Source organism: Pollachius pollachius (assembly GCF_949987615.1).
Source record: "Pollachius pollachius genome assembly, chromosome: 12".
In the NCBI taxonomy this organism is placed as follows: domain Eukaryota; kingdom Metazoa; phylum Chordata; class Actinopteri; order Gadiformes; family Gadidae; genus Pollachius; species Pollachius pollachius.
The window spans coordinates 8,763,226-8,781,533 of NC_136945.1; the positions used below are offsets into that span (position 1 = coordinate 8,763,226).

At 40.4% G+C, this 18,308-nt stretch overlaps 1 protein-coding gene across 4 annotated transcripts; it reads right to left on the reverse strand.

Moving 5' to 3' along the window:
* Positions 1-446: 446 nt before the first annotated feature.
* On the reverse strand, positions 447-10,300 carry LOC307084169 (uncharacterized protein). 4 transcript variants are annotated; one of them, XM_079748421.1, is made up of 5 exons: positions 6,622-6,708; positions 5,663-5,834; positions 4,160-4,216; positions 3,259-3,328; positions 448-2,780 (listed from the first exon to the last, which is right to left on the reverse strand). In XM_079748421.1, the coding sequence occupies exons 2-5, from the start codon at positions 5,683-5,685 to the stop codon at positions 1,383-1,385; spliced, it is 1,548 nt and encodes a 515-aa protein (XP_079604547.1). In that variant the 5' UTR covers positions 5,686-5,834; positions 6,622-6,708; the 3' UTR covers positions 448-1,382. The 4 variants fall into 4 exon arrangements, with proteins under 4 accessions (XP_079604546.1, XP_079604547.1, XP_079604545.1 ...); XM_079748420.1 differs by lacking the exons at positions 5,663-5,834; positions 6,622-6,708 and adding an exon at positions 10,077-10,300 and having other exon boundaries at positions 447-2,780; XM_079748419.1 differs by lacking the exon at positions 6,622-6,708 and having other exon boundaries at positions 5,663-6,612.
* Positions 10,301-18,308: the final 8,008 nt, after the last annotated feature.

Sequence of the window (18,308 nt, forward strand, 5' to 3'; positions counted from 1 at the left end):
TATCTCCATTGTGGCCGTAGTAACTGAACCAGCTCAACAAGATGTTCAATCGGCTTGAGGACCGAGGAACCATCAGTGTAATCTACTGAGTGGTGTTTTAGCGATTCTTCGAATATGTAATTCGATATACTCCCATATAACCTGTTGTTTAGAAATACGGATTGTACCGCAACGTCATAATCGCTGGAGAGGAATATATAATGGCACTAGCCTACCCTACTACACAGCAATAGATGTGTCCTTGCATTTGTTAATAACATGCCCTTCAGATGCAAAAATGAAAGCAAACCGGGAGTCACATTGGCCAGGTTGTTAGAATAAAAGCGGTTGCACTGTTTTTGTTATTCTGCATAGCAAAATAATGTTGGCTCTGCAAACACCATCACTTTAATGTTTGGTCTAGGTGTGAATAAACAATTTATTTAGGTAGCGAATATGAATAGGCGACTATCCTAATGTACATAGTTTTTCAACTGTCTTTCTATCAATATAGTAGAAATATATGCAGCTAACAGTGATTCACATTCATCCATGTTGCCTGCAAGCAGATCTAAACGCTGCTATAGTAACTATTGCAAGTATATCAAGCCAATATAAAAACGGCAATTCTTGGATCATCAGTGAGAATTACATTTTCCCAATAGACATCCGGACATTAAAAGCGCTTTCAAGCTGGGAATAAACTATTTATTTCAGCTGATTAAGATGTTAATAATTGCATAATGTGCATAGCAAAAACATTATTTACTTATATGAACAAAAAAATGATATTAGGCAACAAGTGGCTAGAAAATGACAGACAGGAAAAATTATAATTTCTCATGTTGTTTACAATGATGAAAATATGCTTGATTTGTAAAAAAAAAAAAGAAAAGATAAATAACAAAAGAATACATTTTAAGAATGTTTCATCACCACTTTTCCCAAATAACTGCAGTCAGGTTTCAGTATTATGAAAGTTATTTCTGGTGACCAGCTGGGGGTAGCGACATAACCAGAACCAATTCAATAAGATCATCCCCATAGTATTTACTTTGTAACAATTGTGTTTTTTGCTTGTTTCAACTACGATGGCAGAACCTCAAAATAAGGACGTTTATTCAAGGGTTTCTGGTAAGCGAAGAATGGGTAACAATTACACAAAGTCAAGTTTGTACTGACATCACATGAAAGACAGCACCACCAAAAGTCAACACAAGCCCCAAGTTATTAATTTAGTAGCATTTTCAATATAATAATTTCTTAGGTTTTAAAACAAAAAAAACACGCATCAAATATTCACATTACATATACAAAAGCATTATACTTCCTAGGTATCATCTTTAACTTTGTTGTTGCTACCCCCATTCAGTTCTGGCAAATTATTAGACCAGTCATGATTTTCAGACCAATCTACTATTCCTCGGCCTTCCTCTACGTCCTCCTACATTTCCTGGCTTTTGCAAGCTTTTCCGTCTCTGCTTTGCCTCTGAAGGGTCAAATTCTGAGTCACTGTCTGTCTGTCTGGCTTTCCGCTTTCTCCCCTTGATTTCCTCTGCCTCGTCCTCCTCTGTATGATCAGAGGTTTGATCTCTGTCACTCCAATCACTTTCAATATCTTTGGAAGGTGCCAGCTTTAATGGGCACTCCTCTGATGGCTCAGCTGCTGTGATTCTGTCCAGGGCATCCCCTCGCACAGCGGGAATCAAGCTGAACTCCTCTGTTGCTGCATTTCTTTTGGGCCTTCCTTTTGGTCTACCAGTCGATCTATGATAAGTCTTCTTGATCTGCTTCTTTGGTTCTTCTTCGTGTGTGGGGTCTTCATCGATAACACCCTCGCCCATATCCTCGGTGCTCATCTCCTCATTCATCTCATCTATCTTGGTTACGGTTAGTTCTATCTTCTCCGTTGTCTCCTTTGCGCGTTCAATAGTCCCTGAGTCAAAAGCTGCGTTATGGTACCGCATAATGTGACTTTTCAGGCTGACGTTGTGATTGAAGCTCTTGTCACAGTGCTGGCACTGGTAGGGCTTCTCCCCAGTGTGCAGTCGCAGGTGGGATTTAAGGTGGCCATGCTGGTTGAATGATCGACTGCAGAACTCGCACACAAACTGCCTCTCGCCAGTGTGCACCAGCATGTGTCTCTTTAAGCAGTGAGGAGCCGGGAAGACCAAAGCACAATGTGGACATGAAACACTGTTGGGACCCCGGTGTTCCTTCAAATGGAAATTTCGCGCCCGGAGCTTGGAAAACGTCATTGCACAGTCGGGGCATTTATAGGGCTTTTGATTAAGGACGTGGGCCCTCTGATGGGTCAGTTTATCGATTCTCGTTTTAAAGGGTTCCATACAGAACTTGCAGAAGTGCCGGTAGTCTTCGGTGTGGATTCTGCTATGACTTTTCAGGGCTGCCTCATCCTTGAGCCTCTTACCACAAACATTGCAGAGAATCGGCTTGATTTTGTACTCGCATGTGTGAGGCTTGCCCACAGTGAAAAACGCACCGCAATCTGGACAAAGTTCCCGGACCTTTTTACGGACTTCAGAAAGACATTTGTTCTCATAAGAGCCATCTTTTTCCAATTGGTCAGAATCAGAGAACTCAGATTCGGAAAGGTTACACTTTGCCCAATCCTGGTCCGAGTCCTCAAACTCGTCCTCGGCTCCCTCTGTTTCTTCCGTTTCCTCATCCTCTTCTTCCTCTCCAGCCGCTTCTTGATTTGAACAATCGCTGTCTTCATCAGCAGCAAAGGTAATCTCTGATATATCAAAGGTTATTCCGGTGCAGCCCTCCTCATAAGACTGGAATATATAGATAAAGATAAGGAATATGTTAGGGATAATCCAAACTATTCACATGCAAACAAGATGTATTAAGCCATCAACAATAATGTCAAAACTGCAATCAAAAAGAAGCAAAGTTGGGCAAACATTTTTTTTAAATCGAAGATAGTAAAATCAATAAACAAAACATTGTGAATAATAATTGGAAGCCCAGTATAATTATTAACAAATCATTAAATAAACAAATCTAAATATCTGCAGATAGTTGTTTCTTCCTCAACGTTTTTCAAGCCTTCAATATACATATTATTTGAGTGAAAGTTTCAAGAGGAGGGCGCTTATTTTCAATCAACAAGAGGGCTTTAAACAAAACAAATTAGATAATTTATCAAAGTATGTGCTAATTTCAGAACACCTAGAAAAAAAACAGACTGATCAGCACTCTTGAAGGAAGATAGTTTAATTTGGCTTGGCGATACACCTTGTTATTACATACCATTTTGGTTGTGGACTTGATCTCTGAGCCACCTGTCCTGTGACGATCCCCAGCCTTCTCCAACCTACAGCTGCAACCACATGGAACAATGTGTTAATTGCAAGGGCAGGATAACTCCCCAGGCTATTGTCAAATTGTTGAGTATTGTGGTTAGTGTGTGTGGATCTCTAAACTTCTATGCATTCACGTATGCATGTAAATAATAACTCGATCTATATGGGATGACACTCATAGTTTGGTCCACAATCAGGCACAGTTCTTACTGCCAGAAACAGGTGACCATTAAGTTAAAAAGTATGTATTCTCCACAATATAAGTAAAACACACTTTTATTTGTTTCAATAGTTAACCAAGAGAATTTATTTGCCACACAATGTTCGAAAAAACGGGTTGAATATCTTTATCAGTGATCTAATATTTTCTGTTGCCCAGCCTTTGCATCAAGACTAATCTTAACTAAATCGGTCTTAATTTTGTTTTGCAAGAGAATATCGTCAAACTAACATCGCATTGCCCATCATTACCCTTTAATTAGTTGTTAGCCTAACTGAATGATCTAAGAGCTATCATATGAGCGGAATTTGTTAAAATAGCAGCAATCAGTCAGGTATTTAGTGAATGTAAGAATATCTGCTCTTAGTTCTTTGACCCGAAACATTTGTATTTTTTATTAACCATTCTTTGACAATGATTTGAGTCCACTCAGAACAATGATTTGACTGTTCGAACTGTAGGGTACAGCCCTCCACTGTTCCATGGCTGTTTTTCTGAAGATTTGCCTGAAAACTTGTGTTCTCCATCTATCTCTGAGCTCAGTGAACAAAAACGTGACCACCTGAACCGTTAGACACCTAGTATGTATGTCTGCATGTATGGAAAACCTCTGGATAATTATACTCACCAATCTGAGACCGATTCCTCTTGAATGTTGGAAACCACTGAACACCATTTATCATAACTGAAAAATAAAATGCAAAATGTTAGCTATAATCACAATACAGTGGGGTGGAAAGCAGGGTAGAGTTGAAGGGGTTGAAAAATAACAAATAAATAATAGATAGCATTGCAATCATTGGGGAAAATAAAATATGGGAAAAATATGTCATTACAATTTTAATGCAACCTTCACTATGCCAATCTTATTGGAAAGCTCTGGACTATAACTATTTTTAAATGTGGCACTTATTAATGACATCAACAGTGAATCAATGGTGAGCATCTTCAGTAATACCTGACTAGAAGAACTAAAGGCGAGATCACCAGTACGAGTCCAATGTGTCTAGCGGTGTATACATGTCCAGGAGAAAGTCAAGTAGGACCACGCCTCCCTCTATAGAGCCCTCATTTGGTGAATGTTTCTAAGGCTAAATACATCTTGCAAGATCACTAGCCATTAGTTCACGAGTACTTGTTGATTTGGACCATATGCTTGTTTCCTTTTTGTGTTCTTCCCCTGGTTATTCATTTATTTTGCAGGACTCTTGTGAACCATTAGTGTACCTGGGTTGTTTCCAGTTCACTTGTTATTGTTCTGCTACCTTTTATCCAGTTTATTTATATTATTTTGAGCGACTAGTGTGGACATGGCCACATAATGGTTGTATTACAACCTATAAAATTAAACATGTCCTACATACGGCTATGTGAAGTAGGTGTTTGATAAAAACATGTATTTTGAAAACAGAGATTTTGAGAACACAATCCCCAAATCTCAGTGAAAGGCTAAAAAAATTCAGTGTCAGGCAACGCAGAACACAACTCTGTTTCCCCCCCACCCCTTACTGGTTACTCACACTTTTATATAAAAGGCTTTCTAAATACGAATGGCTAGATTATGCAATTACAAAGATTAACACACGTAAACACATTTGGAAAGACTTCTCTCGAGTCGACAGCTATAGCTAAGCATTGAAGCGCTGTTAATCCACAGAAAAAAAAAGATACAGGTTTAATAATGCTTTATACTTATATGCGTCATGTTATGTGTCATACTTTAACAAAAAAAAAATCAGGGGAGCCAATTGTCAGTATTAAAGTGTAATAAGTAATTGTACATTTCATATGGAACATGGAATATCATATGCTACACTTCCCTCGCTGTGCTTATCTCGGCAGTTCGACACAAACGTGACTCGGACATTATCCAGTTGAGTTGAGGCCTAGGCTACGTGTGAGCACAATCTCTGTTATTCCGAGAGGTAAGTGTGACCATAACTAACATATAAAATGGACCGGAAAAGAACCATGGGCCGATGCAAGACATCCTACGGAACCGTATTGAAACGGTTACATTACAGAACCGTAATGTAACGGTTATCGTGGCTTTGCCTAGTAAAAAACCATACCAGCCGACACTTTACATATTCTTCACAATATACCATGGAGAGATAACACTATTCCTTACCTGTCTATAAGAAATGTAGCCATCTCAGCGTCCGATTTTAAGTTTCTCAGGTCACGTAACTCTCTCCATCGCTCATAAGCCACGCCAATGTTTACTCTGGTTTTATTTCGAGCTCTCTCCGCCTCCCTTTTAGTAGCTGTCCTTTCAACAAGTGTCTTTCCTCTCTTTTTCGCTGTCTTAGCGGTGTTAGTTGTTGGTATCCGGGGAATGGGACATTTAGAGGCCGTTGATGAAGACATTGCTATTCATTTGTTGTCCACCGTAGTAGTGCAAAACTGTCAAGACTGCTAATCAGAGCCTCGCTCTGATTGGTCAAAGTGTACATGAGCGGTGGCAAATTTTGGGGGCGGCACACAGAAGCAGGGGAGAGCAAAGTGATGAGCAGATATTCTCAGAGTACTTCACCTACATATAGCTGACTGGCTATTATGACAGTTTTGCCAAATATTACAGTAAAAAAATTACCCACCCTAGCTTTAAATGTGTGTGTGTGTGTGTGTGTGTGTGTGTGGGGGGGGGGGTTCAAGTATCATTGAGTAACGTGAATGGTACAAATTAATCCAACACACTTCGGACTTGATGAATGTGACGCACTTGATTGGATATTACTGATAAATTGATCTACTGTGGTGTAACACGTCTCTTTTGCGCGGTTTGATACAATACTTTGATGCCGTAATAATTATCACGTGTTTATTCTGTAACAATAGTCATCTCAAAACAGCCCGGTTTTCTCATCCCCGCTCTGTCCGAAAACCCCCATCAACATGTTCCACTGTGCACTAGCTAGTTAGCAACCAGTACATCGGCTTTAGCTGAAATACTCTGAAATCCTTTACTTTGAAGTCTTCACAATCATGCGATATATTCACTATAACGTGTTTACTCGACACAATACAATTTTGATTGAACCATATGTATTCTTTCGCATTATATTTACAATAGATACGGTGACCTACCACTGACTGCCGCTCACCGACCGGGACAACCGGGACGAACGTAACGTCATTTCCGCCCCCAGTCAGTCAGTGAACAACGTAACAGCATCTTCTTTAATAGGTCCATGAACAGCATGCAGCTCGGGCCGAGACACACTCCCACAGAAGGTCCGAGACAAGAAAGGGATATTTATATTCATCCGTTACCCTGGTTTATAAATTGACAGGTCCGACCAAGAGGTAAAACCATTGCTAAACAACTCCAAATAGATCCCAACTAAGAATTTCTGTTGCCACTCGAGTGTAGAACAGTTAAGTTACTTAAATTGGTCGAATAAAAGACAGAGTCAAGCCGCGTTTCCGCTCAAAGTATCCAGACGTTCTAGTCCCAGTGACTTGAAATCAATTGTTCTTCGTTCCACGCAGAAATTAAACAAATGGTTGCTTCTTCATACATGACGGGACTAATTTGCCGAATCTTCCCGAGTCTTTAGGGTTGAAATGCGGCTTAAACAGACCAGCCGAAATGGTCGTGTTTGGGTATTAGGTTGGAGAAATTGGAGTTGAGGTAATCCAATATCCACATTCAAACGGCGACCAACTTTCACTCCTGTATCATTTGCATTATAAATTGTTTGCAAATTATTATTTGTTACAAAAACAAGAAACACTAGTCACAAATCGAGAATTAATAGCAATACCTCTGTATGCAATGAGTTTTTCTGCTTTCTTTCAGTGCTCGTCAACGAGGAAAAGCTTATCCAACATCGATATTTTCCTGTCAAATTGTATCCTGGAGAATGAATGAGGGTTCATATCTTTTTTTTTTTTGCGGCTTCGGTTCCGCAATTCGTTTTTAAAGTGTCCTGCGATCGACTCGACACGCATTGCAACCATGGACCTATTAGATTGTAGCCACTTCTGCTGTCTTTCTTCTTTTATATTTGGTTTCAATCTACTTTGTTGCAATTGCGCCCTCTACTTGGCAGTTGCCTTAAACGTTTTTTCAAGCACTTCCAAGTAATGGCCAGAAAAAAACCTCATTAGTACGGGAGGAGGAGGGAGGTCAGTTGATCCATCACGATTTACTGATAGCGGAAAAACAACCATAGTGTACTAGTCATATGCATAATAGTCAGACCCAAATTTCTTGTCTGGGTTGCATCCAGTTGAACTTATGGTTGAAAGGTTAATGGTGGGGCATTAGCATGCAATTATATTATCAGTCAAAACATTTATTCTGTAAGCCCAAATGTAGTAACTTAAAAGTAATTATGACACGCACAACATTTTGAAACATGATAGATATCCAGTTTAATTGCATTTTATTTATCCTATTGGGCAAGGTATTTTTTATTTGGCCTATTTTAGAAATGTGTACCAACGATAGCTCTATTGAGAGATTGTGATAATTATAGGTTTATAGTTTATCACTATGGAGGCAATAAGAGGACTGGAATATTCGGGCTCAGCCCTAAAAATGACTACAAAACTTTGGTTCCCAACCATTTCATTGGTTTTCAACCTAGCCGCCCAACCGTAATTGCTTGGTTAAAAATAACTCTTGAAGTTCCAGTGTGTAAGATTTAGGCACTAGCGGTGAGGTTGGAGATTAGAACCAACTGAATAACCCACCTTCCTTTCCAATGAAAACATTGACCTGTATTGTGTAAGTGTATTAAGGGGCCCACACACAGCCCAGACTCAAAGTTGCCTTTTGTCTGACCCATTCCGTAGAAAAGTTGCATTGAAACATACCGCGAAGACTACTGCCAACTACACAGTAGCGTGTACTTAGACTGCCAATGCTCTCAGACTTTGAAAGTTGAATCGGACAAGACACAGTCTGTGCGGTTCCAAAAGCTTGCAACCCAGGTGAACACACCAGCAACAGATTTTTTCCCGAATTCGTCCAAGTCTCCCCGAACCTTTCACATGGCCAACGGTTGGGCCAGGGTGTTCCACACCTTAGGTGCCAGTAGGTACTTCCAAAATGATGTGATCGTCTGACAGCATAGAGTAGCAAAGTGCAAGCGATGAGCCTCTTGATAGATTTATGAACTTCTATTTAGTTATTTAGTCTGTAAAACTGTAATAGGTCATAGCTTGCATATTATAGTATTTTACATTAAACGCGATTCTTCGTTGTGTTTCGGTGGCAGATTGAATGGATGTTATTAATTCTAAAAACTGCTCTGACAGAACGAGACAGACCGGCGAGCTTCCAGCCTTGCTCCACTTAATCCAGCTATTCTTTTATGATGCAACACAGTCTATCACAATAAAACTACCAATACTGTAATAATAAAAAAAGGATCCAGGGTATCATGTTGCACATGTGTATAGAACAGGGTCAGATGCATTGTGCCCTTAAAAAATCATACAATTGCACTCAATTGAGATAATGGGGCTTTTAAATGCATTGTAAAATATAATTAACGTCTGTTTTACTCTGTATGCAAAGCATGTCCGGATTTTGTTATGTATTTGTAAAATGTGACTTGCAAATGACTGAAATTAAAATATCAGCTGGGAACCAGTACCTGCACAGCCCAAACCCCTCCTCCCACTGCAAGGTAGCAGTGCTGCATGCTTAGCCCTAGATGCTTCATCAACTATAGATGAATCATAGAATTAACATTATCATGTGGTGAATATTAGTTATCGTTTGAGCTAAGACAATTTTTTTTTGTTGTTGTTAGAAATGCCACAAAAGTAGTTGACACTTCTCTATAAGTATACACATTACATGGTTTGAATGAGCTAATACTACATATTTCTGTAATTCACATTGGACAATAAGTATATATTTTCTTAGGTTAATAAATATCCACATATGAGGCTATATATTTACTAATACGAAATAACTGAGGCATAAAAAAAATGCAGTAGACTATCCATTACGTCGTAAAACGTCTATGATATTTGATCAGCTTGAGAGCCGAGCTGAAGAGCCGAGAGAATGGGGAACATGATAACATGATTCTGGATGCGTATAAGTTGATCTTAAACCTACATACCCTGTAGTCACCATCTGCGTTTCCTAAATCTATATATTCAAAATTAACAGTTTGATAATACAAAATAAAATACAACCAAATAATTAATGCACCATATTCAAATATATGTTTTATATTTAATTCAATAAATAAATAGCCATATATATTGCCAGAGATTACAACTGCAAACATTGATCGACATTCTGTTCACAGATATACTATTGACTCACATCTACCAAAATAGTGACGCATAATTGACATCGCTTACCGTATCCAACTACCTCATGAGTTATTCACATGTAAGACAACACTTAACATGATCATAACGAATGTAAACAATGCACATGTTGTTAGTAACTTACTCACAGCCTCTGTGCGCATAGCTGTCCATCCAGCAGCGTATCTAACATTAGCCATGGGCTACATAGTTCAGGAAAATTGCAAATTCCCCCAAAAGCAAACAGATCACATAATTACCTGTCCAACAAATATACAGCCACCATGGGGTCACTTTTCAGGCACTTCAGCTCCCTCAGTTGTCGCCATCGTTTAAAAGCCATACCAATGTTTACTCTGGTTTCACTTCTTGCTTTATCCAACCTCTTTTTGTTCGTAGCCTGTTCAAATAGTGTCTTTCTCTTTTTGCTCTGCATTGCAGTGCAAGCTGTTGTAGGAATAGCTGTACCTGGACATCTTGGCTGCACTTTCTCTGCCATTCTTGCAAGATAAGCTCGCTAGCTTTAGCAATATGTCTTGATAGCCTTTTAGAATAATCCTGTCATGCGCACTGAGTACAAGGGTGGCTCTAGCGCAGGTAGCCGGGTAGGAAGGTACAGGTAGCTCATGAAATTAATTAAAATTATTCGACATTCCTGGCAATGACCTGCAATTTGTTTTTTAGAATGAAATATATATATATGTATTGATTGCTGTTGAAAAGTAAATAGAATATGAATAAACGTAGAACTTCCTCGCAGAATCACCCTTTGTGATACCCCAGTTGACTCTGGAGACCCTCTGCTTCCTGGGCTCCATAATTTCCCAAGACCTCAAAGAAGAGATAAAGATCAGCTTTCTCACCAAAAAAACGTCAGCAGTTTGTACTTACAATGTCAAGAGCAACACGGCCAAGTCGGCATCCGATTTGCAGTCTTCTTTTTCTTTCAGTTCACGCCATTCCTGAAAAGCTCGCCCAACGTTTACTCGTGTCTGGCATCTCTGTCGGTCAGTCTCCAATTTTCTCTTCTTCTGTTCCTCCGACATTGGGTTTCTGTGTCTCTTTTTAGTTGGCTGATCCATGATGAATGTAACAATCCCTTCGCTACTTGTGTTTATATCTAGCCGGTTCCGTGTTTGTGTGTGTGTGTAGTAACGTAAAGCAATTCGTTATTTCGCGAGAAACCGAGACTCCCGCGAGAGTTGGCGGCGGGTCGGCGGCAGAAACCTGCATATATAGGTCCATGGCATTTTCCCTTTCTCCGCCCAGATGCGCTAGGGGGAGTCGAAACATCCACCAATCTACCCATAAAGTGTTATAGAACCATCACAATGACTCTTAACCTGCTAAATTAAGCTAAAATAGTTGCATAGTTCCCCTTTAAACGGTACACTGTGTGGGAGTTTCTCCGATCTAGTGGTAATTGTATTTTGCGTTCAAACGAAGAGCGCTCCCTAGCGCCTCGTTTTTTCCAAGGTTGCAACCGGTTGCAACTACGGGTAGGCGGTATGTGCCAAGAAGCTATGACATCATGTCATCCATACTACCTCTTCGAGATTTCTTTCGGGAGATGGCGTACGTTTTTACATATTATTACTCGAGCAAGATGGTGAATTATGTTGCCATGTTGTTGTTTTTTATTGGTTACATTACTATGTCGTAGTCTAACCAATAGCAGCAGCTATCAACTAGACAGTACGAACTTTTTTTTTCACTAGTGCTTATGTGGCTCTACGACGCATTAACTGTGCTAATAAGTAGTGATACATTCTTTTATTTTTTGATGTACGTGCATTGTCAGAGATCATCATAAGTTGATTCAACGGTAGGCAGAGGAAGAGGATCAGTGGATCGATTATCCTTATGATCCTTATTCAATCAAACAGCCTCCTTTCCACTCACAAGGCTGTTTAGGCTTTTAACTATACGTGTTATACTGTGGCGACTCCTCCGGGGTCGCGCAGGGGATCCTGGGAATTGGGGTTGTCAGTTGACAAAAGAGGCTTTTGTCAACTTGTTTTGTTGTTAGGTTAAGTGGGGTTAACGGGTTTGGGTTCTTTATTGGTTGTGTTACTTGTATGTAGTACCATTGTTGTGTGATCGCGACCATTAGTGAGAGTGTTGTGTGTGTTGGTCAGATGTGTCGTGTTTCTGTTATTTTCGTGGGGCGTTAATAAAGGCAGCCCGTAGTCATGCGGTGTATGGGGCACGGAACTGCATAATTGATTGAACCTGGGCTCCCGTCTCGTCCTTCCCGTGCTGCTCGCCACAATACTGTTATGCTGCCTACGTAATGAGAAAAGCTTGGAATTTATACGGTAACATTGACTTATCTTTCGAGAAGAAAGCAGGCAACGTCAGCGTCCCTTTGACAATCTTTCTCCTTCATTAGCACTTTCCACCTGGGAACCCTAACTCGATGTTAACCCTCGATTTTTTTTAACTCGCCGGACGGTCACATTGCCTTTTTAATTCCCTTTTTCGGTTTTTGGGTGACAAGGATTCCATCTCCTGTTGCGTGGCATATAAATTATCTTGCGTTATGAAAGTGCTGTGCAGACTTTAAAATATGCCGGGCATTGACAAACGCGTCTGGCTGAGCTCCTACGTTTCAGTCACGCTGGTTCTGCGCAGGACAGGTAGGACATGGAAGCCTCCCTGGGCCCTATTCGGCAAGTCGAATCTCCTTACCTCTATGCCACCTTTCCTTATACTTTGTGGAAAACGTCATCTGGCAAAGGATAGATGAAAAGTTGCTTCCTTTCGAACTTAAGAAAAGACAGCACTGTTTAAAATCCACTTTTCCTAACCGACGTCATTGTACGACGGCGAGTATTGCTGACCTAGCGTGAAACTACAAATAGCCATTTTTGTTGTCGTACGGTCAGCTTCTTTGAACTCGGTCTACTCTCAGAACTACGAGTGTGAATGTTTATACTACGACCAAAAGGCGGTGTGCCTCCGTGAAACGCCGTAAGAAAGCTGGGAGATTTCACATTAAGCCTCGTACGGGTGGGCGTACCATACAAATGGATAGCACCAGAAGCATCTGGAACACACCATAAGAGCACACTTTCGTCGTATCCACTCGGGCTCCTGAGAGTCCACACCGAGTTCAGCGAGGTTATTTGTACGACTCGACAAACAAAGATGGCTGCACCCGTAATGAGATGTGTTTTCTTTGTATTTGTACCACGTTGGTCTTTTTAATGTCAATTTTAAATTAAGTTCACTACTACAGGACAACATGGGAGAGGCCTTGCATGTCTGGAACAGGTTATGGTACAGGATTGATGGTGCTCATGGTGTGTTCCAGATGCCTCTTACACCAGCCTTACGAGTTGCACTTGTGATGTAATTTCCTATCTCGTAGCACTTATAGCGTTCCCTTTCGTCATGTGATTGTGTCATGTCATTGGCCAGTCATTTTTTATAGTTAGCTACATTAGCCTCTTTAGCAAACCAGCTTGAAAACAAACAACACAACTTTACATTGTATTGCACGCACAGCATGTCCGTGCAAGGCATAAATTGGTGACCGGAATGAAGTAACAATGTAATCAAGTGTGTAAGAGAATTTAAAATTTACATTAAAATTTTCAACGTGGTACAAATATCAAGAAAATAAATATCTTTCTGGGCGCAGCCATTTTTGTTGTCGAGTCGCCTCACTGAACTCAGTCTACTCTCCGAGCATTCCGAGTGGGGTTGACAAAAAGGGGGCGTGCCTCCGTGAAATGCGGCAAGGTACGTCCAGTACGTCCGACCTGCTCTAGCGAGAACGTGTCATAATTTAGGTGCACTCTCAGAATCCCGAATGGGACCGCCCAAGAGGGGGCGGCCCCCCGTGAAATGCCGCAAGAAAGCTGGGAGATTTACACATTACGACTCGTACGGGTGGGCGTACCATACAAATGGATCGCAGCATTACTGTATCAATGGGGAAAATGTAGTGGACATTGAAATGCTGAATAGTACACTGGAGAGAAGATTGTAGCTTTATAGAAACAGTTACGCGGGGAGTCTTGCTATTGGCGTATACGTGCCAAAGCTTGAGTATAAAGCTGCGTTTACATGATGACAGTCTGAACAGAAGACGCAAAAGTGGCGTCGCGTCTTCACTTTTTATTCCGCGTTTAGACAAAACTTTTTCGGGAGGAAATCTGCGGTCATACGGTGAAGCAAAAGTGTGTGGATTTCGATTGGGTATGCATGCCAGGTGGCTAGGTGGCGCTGTGATACACTACCATGTCTGAGTGCCTGCGTAGAATCTTCCTTCTCTTATCTGCGACGCGAATACCATTATAAACCATTATTATATATCCCTCTCTGTTCAGTAATACTATATGTACATATCCTGTACATTTCGTAGAAAGAGTCCTGTAAGACTCCATGTTTGTTTATTTCCCTGTACTGGCGCTGTATGTGGACGTAAACGCGTACGCGACGTGAGCAGATCTGAGCAGAGTTTTGCGTCTTGGCAGTGTAGACGGAAACGCTACGGTGGAGCGTGTTCAAGTTTTCCACTCTGGAGGGTGGTTTCAGATTTTTGCGTTTTAAGCCACAAAAACACTGTCTAAATGAAAGGCAGTTCCGATAAAATATTTTGTCGTTTTTACCCGCAAGTGTCCTCGTGTAAACGCGGCTTTAGCGTGAGATCAGAGAACATAGCTTGCGCTCTTTTTGTGGTGGAAAGACTGCTCCAAATGTTCTTATTTGGAGCACTATGGCAAACAGCACAATGTATAGCTAACATAGTAAAAGAAAATATATATCTGCTTATTGCATACTGTTAACACAAAGATGAACAAGCTCATCTTTGTGTTTTTTGGTTTGATGTTTACACAGTATATCATGAAAATATTTCAAATATGTATACATATAGTAGTATATAGTGATAAAACGGTTGAGGAACCCTGGGCTAATAGTTTGACATGGAAAGCCTCCCAGTCCGCACTGACGGAGAACCTCACCGCTGTGACAGCAACGGGTTGATCGGTGTTACTGTGGAAATTGCATTAAATGAAGGATACAATTTCGCACGTTGAGCACACAGTTGTGTGACTCGTTTATTTAGTTTTTGAAAACGGGAATCAAAACGTGCTGCAAGAGAACATATGCCGCCTCGGGCTCCGCGTCATGAGAAGCTCGTAATCCTTAAAGGGACAGCGATCCCTGAAACACAGAGACAGTAAAAGACATGCCTAACACAGTGTAAAGAACAACACATAACAAAATACTGTAGGTGAATTATGTAACACTCACTACATTACCATATTTTTTACCTCCTGAGTCTGGACCTGTGACCCACATCGTTATACCCAAAAACGTTGTACTCGGATGCAACTTTACATTGAACAAAGTCAGGAAAAGATATCACGTTTACACTGATGAAAAATAAAATTACGTTTTACTTTCTAAATTAATTTGAAAACAATTATAAAAAAACAAATTTCAAACCACTTAGCAATACGCTGAACTCTAACAACTTCAACAATTTAGCTTAATTTCCATGAATCAAAATCACTTGTCAGGCTACAGAGTGGAAGGTTGGATGTTCATGCATTTCTGGTTAGTGATAAATGGGTAACAATTTGTAATATAAGAAATTGTTGGCCAGTTCACTATCACTATCCAATAATAAACAAAACATACTAAAGGCAACTGATAAACTATAAAATATTTCATTTGAAAGTCCATCAGTTCCAATTATTCAAACCATTTTGGAAATAAAACCTCTAAATAATAATTTCTTGCAATGCACTGTAAAACATATCTCACACCCCATTGAATATTCATATAATGTATATATCAATACACTTGTCAATGTATTAAATGTATAAAAATAACTACTTTGTTATACCCATTCAGTTCTATCAATTAGATTATACATTCTATTATACATCAATCATACATTCTTTTGATGCAATAGGATTTTCAGACTACTTTTATGTTCCTCACCCGACGTGCTCCTACACTTCCTGACTTTTTCAAGCTTGTTCGTCTCTTCTTACTCTCGAACTCTGCAGGGTCAAAATCTGAGTCACTGTCAAAATCCTCCTCTGCAGTCTTGAGGGTCTTTGGTCTCTTTCTGTTCTCCCGCCCGCTCCTCTTCCTAACCCCCATGCTTTCCTTTGCCTCATTCTCTTCTGTCACTTCAGAGATTGGATCGCTGTCACTCCAATCACTTTCAATGCTTTTGGGAGAGGCTCTCTTCAAATGGCCATTCTCTGCTGGCTCAGCTGCTGTGATTTGGTCCAGGGCTGTCCCTCGCACAGCAGGAAATGCGTTTGTCTCCCCCATTGCTGCATTTCCTACGGCTCTAGCAATTGATTTTTCAGGCTTCTTCTTGATACTCTATATTGGTTCTACTTGGACTTTGGGGTGTTGATCGATAACCTCTCCTGTACCCTGTCTCCGTCGCTATTCTCCTTCTCATTAATTTCTTCTATCCTGTTTGGGGGTCGTTCCATCTTTCCCCTTGTGTGTTCTCTAGGCCCGGAGTCAGAAGCTTCTTTATGGTACCGCATGACATGACTCTTGAGGCTTACATTATGATTAAAGCTCTTGTCACAGTGCTGGCACTGGTAGGGCTTCTCCCCAGTGTGCAGGCACAGGTGGGATTTAAGTTGGCCTGGCTGGTTGAAGGAGCGACTGCAGATCTCACACACAAACTCCTTCTCGCCAGTGTGCACCAGCATGTGTCTCTTTAAGTATTGGGGAGCCGGGAAGACCAAAGCACAATGTGGACATGAAAAACTTTTGGGGCCCCTGTGTTCTTTCAAATGGATATTGCGCACACAGAGCTTGGAAAACGTCTTTACACAGTCAGGGCATTTATAGGGCTTTTCAGTATAGGAGGTGGGCGTTCTGATGGGCTAGTTTATCAATTCTCGTTTTAAAGGGTGCCCAACAGAACTTGCACAAGTGCTGTTAATCTTCCTTGTGGATTCTGCTATGGCTTTCAGGCACCCCTTGCTTGTGCACCTCTTGCCACAAATATTGCATTGAAATGGCTTGATTTTGTACTCACAAGTGTGAGCGTTGCCCACAACAAAATAATTGCCACAACCAGGACAAAGTTCACAGGCATTTCTACGCACTTCTTTACATTTATCTTTCTCCAAGTGGCCAGAATCAGAAAGCTCAGACCCGGAAAGGGTATCCTTTGCCCATACCGGATCTGAGTCAATAACCTTCTCAGACGATTCTGTTTTCTCGTCATCCTCATCTTCTTCTTCCTCTTCATCTTCTTCCTCCCTTTCTTCCTCTTCTCCTCCCGTTTCTTGTTTCCATCGCTGTCTTCATCAGCAGCGAAGGTAATCTCTGATATATCAAAGGTAATTCCAGTGCAGCCCTCTTTGTAAGACTGCAAGATATAGATTAGGAATGTTACCAATGTATCCATATCATTCACATAGATCAATCTTAACAATTAAAAGGAAATAGCTGCATTAGATATGAACACAAACCGAGGGATGGATCATCAAATGATTGGGAAATGGGAATATGTGAATAGTTTACAATTGTAGACTATATCATATTTAATTGGTTGACCTATCTCTATCTCTCATCAGCATGCAGACAAGTTACTTTGCCCATTCAGAAAATTGCAGAGACCAAGTGCTGAATGGCTAAAAGACAGGGGCTGCTATAACAACAGAGGAGCTTACCTCCTCTGTTGTGCATGCTGCCCATGCTGCCCCTCTGTTGTGAGTACATGATGACTAAATGAGCCTAAACAGGCCTTGGGGAATACTAGTAGAAGAGATTAATAATTGAACACTATCCTTCTATAAAGATAAACAGCATAATTCTATGGAGGAATTTGAGATTTTTTGGATTTTAATTAAAGAACCACAGGAAAATAATCAGAAAAAGGTGGTCAGTGATAATAGTCGGGAAGCCTAGTAGTATTGTCTCAAGTCTGGTAGCCTTAACCTCAGCGATTGCTTTGGTAATTGCACGATTTTGTAGTAGTTTAGTTTTTCTTACAATACCATTGGAATCTTGAAATTATGAGGTCAGGAATTGGTACAGGTTTGAAATGGAAATCCTTTCAAAGCCTTTTCTATTAGTGATAGAGTTCACCTCTGCAATCCTCTAAAATTTGCATTGATTAGTTTCTTGTTATTCATTTTGTAAAGGTTGTTGCAGGAAGAAGGGATGGTGATGTCTAGACATGTTATTCCTTTCTCGGACCGATTGAAATTTGAGGGACAAGGTATTTCATTATGGTGGAATCCATTCATTGAATTGACTACGGATTTACTTGCATGCATTTTATAGCCAGAGAACATTCGTTAGGATGTAATAATCAAGAGTCAGGGAACTGAATTATGCACGTTGGAAATAAATAACAATCTAAATTGTATAATTGGATTTTATGTTCTTCGTCCACTATTTTTGTGTCGTTAATTTATCGATAGGACCATTTACAAAGAAAAGAGGGGCTTTAAACAAAATTGGTTGTTAAAGCGCACTTTTGTATT

Excerpts from the sequence above, each read along its gene's own strand:
- LOC307084169 (XM_079748419.1), bottom strand. The coding sequence starts at position 5,901 with ATGTCTTCATCAACGGCCTCTAAATGTCCCATTCCCCGGATACCAACA. Across the intron at positions 4,217-5,662 it reads GCTACATTTCTTATAGACAG|TTATGATAAATGGTGTTCAG; the intron begins GTAAGGAATAGT and ends TTTATTTTTCAG. Across the intron at positions 2,781-3,258 it reads TCAAGTCCACAACCAAAATG|TCTTATGAGGAGGGCTGCAC; the intron begins GTATGTAATAAC and ends TATATATTCCAG.